This window comes from Triticum aestivum, chromosome 5B (assembly GCF_018294505.1).
Source record: "Triticum aestivum cultivar Chinese Spring chromosome 5B, IWGSC CS RefSeq v2.1, whole genome shotgun sequence".
In the NCBI taxonomy this organism is placed as follows: domain Eukaryota; kingdom Viridiplantae; phylum Streptophyta; class Magnoliopsida; order Poales; family Poaceae; genus Triticum; species Triticum aestivum.
In genome coordinates, this window is record NC_057807.1 from 665,828,580 (window position 1) to 665,840,188 (window position 11,609).

The 11,609-nt window shown below is 49.1% G+C and overlaps 1 protein-coding gene across 1 annotated transcript; it reads right to left on the reverse strand.

Moving 5' to 3' along the window:
• Positions 1-673: 673 nt before the first annotated feature.
• On the reverse strand, positions 674-3,026 carry LOC123117522 (protein NRT1/ PTR FAMILY 5.7). The gene is made up of 2 exons (XM_044538258.1): positions 2,575-3,026; positions 674-2,470 (listed from the first exon to the last, which is right to left on the reverse strand). The coding sequence occupies exons 1-2, from the start codon at positions 2,720-2,722 to the stop codon at positions 888-890; spliced, it is 1,731 nt and encodes a 576-aa protein (XP_044394193.1). The 5' UTR covers positions 2,723-3,026; the 3' UTR covers positions 674-887.
• Between the last annotated feature and the right edge of the window lie 8,583 nt (positions 3,027-11,609).

Sequence of the window (11,609 nt, forward strand, 5' to 3'; positions counted from 1 at the left end):
TTCTTGTTGAGGCTCCCTTTTCGACGCCCAGGCGTCAAACTAACGCGCGGACGCACAAGGCGGTCGCAAATGGGCCGGCCCATTAAGAGGTACTATAGTGGTAACGTACTGTAGCAGCAGCTTCGCTGTAGTGAGCCATTTTTTGTTTTTTATTTCTTTCTTTCAAATTTCTGTAATATATAAACATTTGTAATATATGGCGAACTTTTTCAAAGTATACACTGAACAATTTTTTATAATCGTTGAGCTTTTTGAATATAGTGGATATTTTTTGTAATACGGTGAATATTTTTTTAATATAGTGAACATTTTGTACTATACTTTGAACATATTTTAAATACACAATGAAATTTGTGGTAACATACGGTGAACATTTCTTTAATATGCGGTGAACTTTTTCATAATATATGGTGAAAGATTTAAAATACACATTCAACATTTTTGTAATACCTGGTGAATTTTTTTGAAATACGCGATGAACTCTTTCATAATACACGGTGAACATTTTCGTAATATATGATGAAATTTTTCATAATAGACGGTGAACATTTTTCAAAGTATGGCTCGATCCACATTCACGGGGGTTTATGCTCTTGTGCTCACGTTTGAAGCCATGAGAATCATTCTACGCTTGGAGAGAACCTACAGATGATCAGTGATCGAATCCCAAAAAGAAAAGAAAAAAGATGATGATCAACAGGTACTACAGTAGAAGCTAGACTCCACAACATGCTACACCAGACCAGACATCGACTTGAATGAATACGCAACACAACGATCGATCACAAAGCAGAACACAAATCCTAATAATCCCTTAATGCTAGAACGAACGATGATGCAATGCCATTGGCATCGATCATTCTTCCCTGCCTAGTACTACTACTTGGTTATGCGGCGACGGCGGTGGCGCACTCGATGTCGCTGGCGCTCACCCTCTTGGCCTTGACGGTCTGCTTGTACGAGTACCGGGCGGCGACGAGCACGTAGAAGCCCAGGTTGACGGCGGAGACGGCGGCGAGCAGCCAGTAGAAGAGGTCCAGCCTGCTCCGGCTCAGGTCCTTGCCGAACCACCCGGGCCGCCGCCCGCCGTGCGAGCTCACGTGGTCCACCGCCGCGATCACCAGGCCGCTCAGGAAGCTCCCGGCGCCGATCACGCTCAGGTACAGCCCGATGCCCAGGCTGCGCATGGAATCCGGCACCTGGTCGTAGAAGTACTCCTGCAGGCCCACCAGCGCGAACCCGTCGGCCACGCCCATCAGCGCGAACTGCGGCACCAGCCAGAACACGGACATGGTGGCGGCGGAGTGCAGGCGGCGACGCTCGACGACCGCGGCCACGGCCATGGCCACCACGGCGAGCGCCATGCCGATGCCGATGCGCCGAAGGACGCTGAGCCCGCGCTCCGTCCCAGTCATGCGGCGCAGGCACGGCTCGAGCACCTTGTCGTAGAGCGCCACGGTGGCGATCATGGCGACGGCGGCCAGCGCGAAGATGGACGCCGGCGGGAGCACGAAGTGGGGGCCCATGCGGCGGTCCATCACGCTGCCCTGCTTGACGAAGAAGGTGGACACCTGCGCCGTCGTGATGCCGAACGGGAGCGTGGCCACCCAGATGGGCACCATCGACACCACCAGCTTTGTCTCCTCCACCTGCGTCAACGTGGCCAGCCGCCACGCCCCGCGCCGCCCCTCGCCATCATACTCCACGATTGCCGCCTTGTCGAGACACCGGAGCTGCTCGGTGTGGCAGAGCAGCCTCTTCTTGCCGCCATCCTCCTCGTGCAGGTCGCCGATGTCGGCTGGCAGCCGAAGGCGCCGCTTCCTGACGGCGGCCACGACGACCCTTAGCAACGGCGTGAGCGGGCTGCCCTGCGGCACCCTATACCGGTACGTCCGCCACCCGGCGAGGTACACCACGAGGGAGCACCCCATGACTGCAGCGAGCAGCACCGTGGCGGCGCCCCATCCGACACGCTCCTGGACGTACACGACGACGGTCACCCCGAGCAGGACCCCGGAGCAGAGCGCGCAGTTCCACCAGTTGAAGTAGGACATCTTCTGCAGCCGCTCCCCGGCGTGTCCGTCGTCGAACTGGTCACCGCCGAAACTTTCGAGCGCCGGCTTGTGGCCGCCGGTGCCGACGGACACGAGGTAGATCCCGACGAAGAAGAGCGTCTCGTGGATCCGCGGCACCGAGCCGCCGGCCGGCCTAAGGCCCGGCGTCAGCTGCGCCACCGCGAGCAGGACGAGGCCGAGGAGGTAGACAACGGTGGAGTAGAGCACGGTGCGGAAGCGGCCGAGGTAGGCGTCGGCGAGGAACCCGCCGAGGAGCGGCATGAGGGTGGTGACGCTCATCCAGTAGTTGGAGTTCTCGGCGGCGACCTTCATATCCTGGTGCAGCACCTTGGTGAGGTAGATCATGAGGCTGGTGGCGATGCCGAAGTAGCTGAGCCGCTCGCTGAACTCGATCACTGCACCCACCTCAAGATTCAACCAAGAGAACGTTTACACGCCGACATCAACCAACAAAACGAACAGGGACGGAGAGATCTGAGGCAGAGTTTGAGGCGCTTACGGATGATGAACATGGCGGCCTTCCAGGAGCCGGTGGCGGCGCGGAGGGGCGGGCGGCCGCGGTGGTCGACGGAGGAGTCGTCGACCCAGCGCTCCTCCTCGGCGCCATGGCGGAAGCTTAAACCCAGGTGCTGGTGGTGCTTGGTCATCGCCGAATCAATGCGTTTCCAGACGACAGAATCGCGGCCGGCTGGCTGGTTTTTCTTTCTAATTCCAGCACGTAGTCGACTGGTGTGTGGTCGCTGGCGGTGTGAGGCTGGGAAGAAAAGGTGGCGCTATATAGGCGCGCGCGCGTGTGGGGCAGCACTGGAAGCGCGGCCGCTAGTGCGGCATGGACCGAGCGAAGCAGGCAACAGAAACTGGGGGACGAAAGGCCTGTATGTGCCTGTGTGCGCACGCGTGGATCGAATCCGCGAAAGGAGGGCTTGCTCCTCAAGTTCTTTGCGAGACGACGGACGGCCAACGAATCGGCTGGAGGAGGATTGTTCTTTCTTTCTGGTTTTTTCCTGTGTGTGCCTATTTGCAGAAGTGCCACACTTGCACTGACAGCTAGTGAGTGTAATCGTAGCAAATTAGGGAGTAAGTAAATGGTCCGGCCCCGGAGTAATTTACACACGTTTTACACAATGGCGTTACTTTGACCTGTTATTAATACGGCAGTTACAAGGCGAAAATGCATGATGGCAAACCCATCTCATTCATCATGGCCAAATCTCTCTATGCACCTGGCGATACATTGATACACTAGCAGTTAATTAAAACATACTAGTAAAATCTAGATATGCACCTGCAGGTTCGTGGAAACTTCTGAAATCCCACGCTGATAAACGAAATCTGGATAAATCTGACGGCATTAATGTTAGGAAATTAATTTTGACGGTGCGCTTTCTAGAAGGTGTGATGCACTGGGACTGGGTATTTACGAGGCGAGGCGGTGTGTGTACGCTAGCGGCTATTCCGTCCGAGACAGCTGACCCTGCATCAGTCGTTGGTTGTCCACTGAATGGGGAAGTAACGGACATGCTTTGCCAGCAGTAACGTCCGTCAGTGTTGACTTGCATGTGACAGCAGGAGGAGGAGGAGCGTACGTATGTATTCCGGAAAAATAGCGGTAACGTATATACATTCACTCTGATCATTTAACACCAGCACAGTACAGCACACGTCAGCCACCGTATTATTCGTTCATTTATTTAGAGCGAGTATAATACGCCAGTACAGCACGCACCAGGAGCATTACGCTGGCTCTGACTTTTGCATGCGCGGCGGAGCGGCATCAAGAGCACGTGTTCCATGCGTGCGTTTCTTCTGCGGACGGCCTGATGCCGCATCGGACGGCCGGTGAGGCGCGGAGGGCGTGGACGTGACGCCTCCGAGCGCCATCAGCCGTGCGATGAACGGTGTGTCATGTTTGCAGATGCTCCATCTATCCACTTGGTCATGTGATGTGGTAGATGGAGCTGCGTGTGATGCGATTCAGATGGATGGATGGCTGCATACGTACACTTGGCGGTTCGCGGCGAGTGCATGGTCCGGCGTTTGCTTCAATCTCTGGCGAGCTAGATATAGATAGCGCACCGTTTCATAATTTATTTATTTTTGAGAAATGCACACCGTTTCATATATTTATTGGGTCTTCAGCTGCAATGGGCCCCTAGGCCGGTATGACGGCCCAAAGCGCAAACCGACTTAGGGGCCACGGGTCAGCCTGCATGGTCCAAAACGAGCCGTCAAAACTAATTTACTCAAAATCACTAGTTAATGTTCCCTTTCGCAAAAGTCATCTCATCTTCTTAGGTGTTTGACAAGTGTGCAAGTGAGCCACTAGTCGCAACCTGTGAGTTTTTCTTTTTTTTTTTCGAAGATTTGTTTTTCATTTTATCACTTGAACCGTGCGGCTAAATACTGGGCTGAACCGTTTTCGCTGTTGTATCACTCGCGTCGAGATCTTCAAAACTAGATTCTATGTTAGTATGTTTCGACAAACTTTTTTTCACAAAAAATAAAACAACCAAAAATGAATACCAAAAACAATTGAAAAAAATGACAAAAAAATAACTAAATACCCAAAAAGCAAAGAAAAAATCGGAGCCCAAAAGAGTGGTTGCGGTTTTTACTCTTTTTAAGCACACGTTGTGATTTTACCTTTTCAAGTAGAAGCACTTCACACGGAAATAAATTTGATTTTCTCGTGGAAGCATAGGCTATCACTAGTAGAAAAAAAGGGTCATTCAAACCGGTTCGTGAGGGTCATTTGTCCCGGTTCCCGAATTGGGACTAAAGGGTCGTAACTAAAGCCCTATACCTTTAGTCCCGGTTCGATCGGGAACCGGGACAGATGGGGCTCCACGTGGCCGGAGCGGCTTGCCCAGGCAGGGGGACCTTTTGTCCACGCGTCAGCAGTTCAGGGGCTGGGTTTTTTTTCTGAAGGGGGGAAGGGGGGAAGGGGGGAGGGGGTTGTAGGGTTAATTTAGGGGTTTCATATAATGTGTTAGCTCGCTAATAGAGATGAGTGTCCTCTCTTATCTCTATGCTTGGTCAACGCTATGTATAGAATCGACACGCTAGCTAGCTAGTAAGCAAATGAACGAAATCATTAAGTACAGAAGATCGTCATGAACGTATACACAAAGAGAAGTGATCGACTTCTCCTTCTCCGATAGATTGGTCGAACAACAAGTTATATAAGATCTATTACGTCCCCTAACATATGAACTCAACTTCCACATGGTATTCTCCGTGTTTGTCGATGGCGTGGTCAAGAAAGAATCCCGCCAATTCCTCTTGGAATTGCTCGTATGCGATCTTGTGGTAGGAGTTCATCCCGCATCTGTCACATCTAATTTCAAGAAGGGGGTCAATACATATATATGAATGAAACTGAACACAAATGATGGTAACAAAATAAAATTGTGAATATTATTGCTTACGCACTTCATATTGTTGTTTGGAGTAGCCCCGCTCACAGGTGGTGTGGTGGATGAACTCGCAAATGTAGTATCCACACAAATCATTCCCGCGTTCCTGCCACAACCACTTTACAAGAAATAGAGGTCAAGCAAACTGATAAGCAAGCATGCTAAATGATATTGATGAAACTAGCTAGAATCAATGGGAGATGCGTGGAACTAGCTAGTAGCTACTACTTACTTTCAGGTGGTCAAATCGCAGTTGCGCCGGTAGTCCCGGAGCTTGTGCGGTGAACTTTTTCCAAACCCTGTCAGACAAAGAAAGAAATTACTTGATATCAGGAAATGAACAAAGTTGCCGATATGGTGCGATGATGATTAATTGAACTTACTTCTCGAGCATTTTAGTCATGGTCGCATACTCCTCCGGATTTTTTCGTTTGGAGTCTATGATGGTTACTAGTCCCTGCTCAAGCTTAATCTCTAGCAGAATAAAGTGGAATCTGCGCATGCATGCATAACTCATCAATTACATTACTATAACCTCGAGTAATAAGGGAAACCGAATATGCACAAGATAGTAACACTCACTTGTATTTGTAAGGAAAGAGTATTGTAGCTTTGTTTTAATTTTGAAGTAACGATGCGAGCAACTTGGTCTCGGTTTCTCTGGCATCATGTTTAACACTCCATTCATCCATGAGATTTGTGTTAATGAACCCAATATCACCTACTTGTCTTTTCTTCAATTCGGCGATCTTCAATCGGCATAATATAGTGAGGATAATTATACATGCAATGAAAGAGCTGAGTTATATATAGAGACTTAACTAATTACAGAGAAGTAGTACTTACAGACAGTAGCAAGTGATGATTGTTTTATCGTGGGCCTTCTGATTGAAAAACTGGAAGAACTCCTCATATGTAACTAACAACACATCAATTCCAACGAGGTCGTGCTCCTCTTTAACCGATAGCAACAAAGTATTTTTCCCAGACTTCCTGCAGATGTCCATGTACCAATCATGGAATCTTCGCATGATCGTTGTTAGGGAAGTACTAGGTCTGACGAGAGGCTTCCCGTTCTCGAATCTTAATGTGTCCACCTCCATTGTTCCAAAAATTATTGCATCCTTGTCGGTCATGTAATCTGCAGGATTGGTACTGGGCAGCACCCCCGAAAGATTAGCGACGATATCGCTAGACACATTGAACGGGGGGCATGATTGCTTTGCTTGTTCGTCGAGCTGGGAAATTTGTTTCCCTTTTCTTCGTTCTGCTAGCCTCCCGCCTCTTGTTGTACTGCTATACGCCGGAGCAGCCGGAGCGGCTGCGGCTGTCTTCTTTCGTTGCTGAATAGGCGGAGCAGCCAGAGGCGGACTGCTACGACGCGCCTGAGCAGCCGGAGTGGCAGCGTCTGTGTTCCGCCATCACTTACGAGGCGGTGAAGGAGGAGGCGGGCTGCTCGGACGCGCCGGAGCAGGCGGAGGAGGCGGCGGAGTACTGCCATCCTCACGCGCCGGAGCAAGAGGTGGAGTGCCCTGATCACTCGCCCGAGGAGGAAGAGGAGGCGGAGTGCCCAGGTGACTAGCAGGAGCCGTGAAGTTCAGAAGCTTGATGTGCTCCTTCCGCCATAGACACGGAGTATGCATGGCAAGACCCAGCTGAGTCTCCCCATCACCTGTAGGGTGGTCAAGCTGGAGCTCCTCAAATCCCTCCGTTATTTCGTCCACCATCACAACAGCATAGCCTTGTGGAATCAGATGACAGTGAAAAGTTGCTCCGGGTGAAGGAGGGAACACAGAGCCGACAACCGCCTTGACTTTGAGCTGATCCCATTGCGTCATAAGGCGGCACTGGTGTGAATCCGTGATAGAATCCACGGGGTAGCTAGGACCCGTCAAGTCAGGCTGATGAACAAGCTCGGTGGAAGCCACGCTGCTTCTCCGCTGAGATGGCGGGGTAGCTTCTGGGGTAGCATCTTGGGCAGGATCTCGCAGCTGCTAGTTCTCAACATCTCGTTCCTCTAGCTTTCTTACCCTTGCCTTAAGCTCCTGCAGTTTGCTCTGCTCCACTTTCCTCCTCCTCTCTTGGGTTTTCTAACCGCTTGTGTCAGGAAACTCAACCTTCCATGCAACGGAGCCTGGCGTGCCTCGTGTTCGTCCAGGGTGCTCAGGATTCCCGAGGGCCCTTGTGAGCTCGTCGTTCTCTCTATCGAGAACGAACTTCCCTTCCCGCACTTCGTTGATTGCTTTCCGAAGCTTCGTGACGGGTGTTGCACGTTGCTTGTCTGTCCAGCAGCACTTCCCTGTTTCAGGGTCCAATGTTCCACCAGGCCTGAAGAACCAAGTCCTACAATGGTCTGGCCAGTGCAATATCTCTGGTTCGACCCCTTTAGCAATTAGGTCCTACTCAGCCTTGTCCCACAACGACCGGGCTTTGAGGTAGCCACCTGACCCCATGCGATGGTAGTGCTCCTTCTTTATAGCATTTATCTTGTTAGTCACTGACATCTTCTTACTCCTCTTCGATGTCTTGTTGGCCACAAATGCGGGCCAGTGATCTCTTATCTTCTCAAAGCGACCGGTGAATTCTGGAGTCTCATCTTGGTCGACATACATTGTTTTAAACTCATTCTTCCACCTCCTGAATAGATCTGCCATCTTCTTGAGAGCAGAGGACCTGATCAATGGCTCTATAACTGGATTCTCCGGATCCTCCTCTTCCGGTAGGGTGAAATTTACCTTCGGCGCTTTCCAAAGATCTTCTTTCTGTCTATCTTTCACAAAAGAAACTTGAAGAAGCTCTTCCTTCTTAGGCTCATTCCATAGCTCGATGCTGATCGGGATCATGTCCCTAACAAGAACCCCGCACTGAGTAGAAAATGCTTCCTTGGTCCGGAGGCGTTTAATCGGTTTGCCATTGCCCGCGATTTCTGTGATTGTGAACCTTTCATCCGGGCGCAACATTTTCTTCGGGCCCCGTTTCTTTACTGAAGTATTGCTTGATCTAGAGGGCTATAAAAGAGAAGAAAGAAGAGTTATTATATGTACATACAAAGACAATTAATGCATTAGTTAGCTAGTCAGCCCAGGCTTAATATTGACCGCCTCTCTCATGATTGTCCGATGTTTGTCTAGTGCCAAAGGATTCAACAAAACCATGTCTTCATCATTAGATGATCCCTCGACCCCTCTCGACCCCTCGGCGATCCTCGACCCCTCGACCCCGATGACCCTCAACTCTCGACCCTCGACCCCTTGGCAACCCTCGACCCTCGACCCTCAAACCCTCGGCGACCCTCGACCCCTCGGCGACCCTCAAACCCTCGACACTCGACCCCTCTGTTGGGGAACGTAGTAATTTCAAAAAAAATCCTACGCACACGCAAGATCATGGTGATGGCATAGCAACAAGAGGGGAGAGTGTTGTCCACGTACCCTCGTAGACCATAAGCGGAAGCGTTATGACAACGCGGTTGATGTAGTCGTACGTCTTCACGATCCGACCGATCCAAGTACCGAACGTACGACACCTCCGAGTTCAGCACACGTTCAGCTCGATGATGATCCCCGGACTCCGATCCAGCAAAGTGTCGGGGATGAGTTCCGTCAGCACGACGGCCTGGTGATGATGATGATGCTCTACCGGCGCAGGGCTTCGCCTAAGCTTCGCGACGATATGACCGAGGTAGAATATGGTGGAGGGGGGCACCGCACACGGCTAAGGAACGATCCATAGATCAACTTGTGTGTCATGGGGTGCCCCCTGCCCCCGTATATAAAGGAGCAAGGAGGGAGGAGGCCGGCCCTAGGAGGGGGCGCGCCAAGTGTGGAGTCCTACTAGGACTCCCTAGTCCTAGTAGGATTCCACCTCCCTTGTTGGAGTAGGAGAAGGGGAAAGAGGGGGAGAGGAAGAAGGAAAAGGGGGCTGCGCCCCTTGTCCAATTCGGACCAGGGGGGGGGCGCAGGCCTCCTTCCTTTTGGCCTCTCTCCTCTATTCCCGTATGGCCCAATAAGGCCCATATACTCCCCGGCGAATTCCCGTAACTCTCCAGTACTCCGAAAAATACCCGAATCACTCGGAACCTTTCCGAACTCCGAATATAGTCGTCCAATATATCGATCTTTACGTCTCGACCATTTTGAGACTCCTCGTCATGTCCCCGATCTCATCCGGGACTCCGAACTCCTTCGGTACATCAAAACTCATAAACTCATAATATAACTGTCATCGAAACCTTAAGCGTGCGGACCCTACGGGTTCGAGAACTATGTAGACATGACCTAGAACTATTCTTGGTCAATAACCAATAGCGGAACCTGGATGCTCATATTGGCTCCTACATATTCTACGAAGATCTTTATCGGTCAAACCGCATAACAACATACGTTGTTCCCTTTGTCATCGGTATGTTACTTGCCCGAGATTCGATCGTCGGTATCCAGTACCTAGTTCAATCTCATTACCGGCAAGTCTCTTTACTCGTTACGTAATGCATCATTCCGTAACTAACTCATTAGCTACATTGCTTGCAAGGCTTATAGTGATGTGCATTACCGAGAGGGCCCAGAGATACCTCTCCGACAATCGGAGTGACAAAACCTAATCTCGAAATACGCCAACCCAACATGTACCTTTGGAGACACCTGTAGTACTCCTTTATAATCACCCAGTTACGTTGTGACGTTTGGTAGCACCCAAAGTGTTCCTCCGGTAAACGGGAGTTGCATAATCTCATAGTTACAGGAACATGTATAAGTCATGAAGAAAGCAATAGCAACATACTAAACGATCAAGTGCTAAGCTAACGGAATGGGTCAAGTCAATCACATCATTCTTCTAATGACGTGATCCTATTAATCAAATGACAACACATGTCTATGGTTAGGAAACATAACCATCTTTGATTAATGAGCTAGTCAAGTAGAGGCATACTAGTGACACTATGTTTGTCTATGTATTCACACATGTATTATGTTTCCGGTTAATACAATTCTAGCATGAATAATAAACATTTATCATGAAATAAGGAAATAAATAATAACTTTATTATTGCCTCTAGGGCATATTTCCTTCAGTCTCCCACTTGCACTAGAGTCAATAATCTAGTTCACATCGCCATGTGATTTAACATCAATATTCATATCTGTATATGATTAACACCCATAGTTCACATCGTCATGTGACCAACACCCAAAGGGTTTACTAGAGTCAATAATCTAGTTCACATCGCTTATGTGATTAACACCCAAAGAGTACTAAGGTGTGATCATATTTTGCTCGTGAGAGAAGCTTAGTCAAAGGGTCTGTCACATTCAGAGCCGTATGTATTTTGCAAATATTCTATGTCCACAATGCTCTACACGCAGGTACTCTAGCTAATTGCTTCCACTTTCAATATGTATCCAGATTGAGACTTAGAGTCATCTGGATTGGTGTAAAAGCTTGCATCGTTGTAACTTTTACGACGGGCTCTTTTATTACCTCCATAATCGAGAAACATCTCCTTAGTCTTCACTAAGGATATTCTTGACCGTTGTCTAGTGATCTACTATTAGATCAAAATTGTATTCCTTTGCCAAACACAGAGCAAGGTATACAATAGGTCTGTTTCACAGCATAGCATACTTTATAGAACCTATGACTGAGGCATAGGGAATGACTTTTCATTCTCTTTCTATTTTCTGCCATGGTCGGGTCTTGAGTCTTACTCAACTTCACACCTTGCAACACAGGCAAGAACTCCTTCTTTGACTGTTCCATTTTGAACTATTTCAAAAAATTTATCAAGGTATGTACTCATTGAAAAATCTTATCAAGCGTCTTGATCTATCTATATAGATCTTGATGCTCAATGTGTAAGTAGCTTCACCGAGGTCTTTTTTTGAAAAAAAACTCTTATTCAAGTATCCTTTCATGCTATTCAGAATTTCTATATCATTTCCAATGAACAATATGTCATCCACATATAATATTAGAAATGCTACAAAGCTCCCACTCACTTTCTTGTAAATACATGCCTTTCCAAAAGTCTGTATAAAACCATATGCTTTGATCAACTCATCAAAGCGTATATTCCAACTCCGAGTTGCTTGCACCAGTCCATTGATGGATTGCTGGAGCT

Coding starts and splice junctions, on each gene's coding strand:
- LOC123117522 (XM_044538258.1), bottom strand. CDS start 2,722: ATGACCAAGCACCACCAGCACCTGGGTTTAAGCTTCCGCCATGGCGCC. Junction 2,471..2,574: donor GGCCGCCATGTTCATCATCC/GTAAGCGCCTCA, acceptor AGGTGGGTGCAG/TGATCGAGTTCAGCGAGCGG.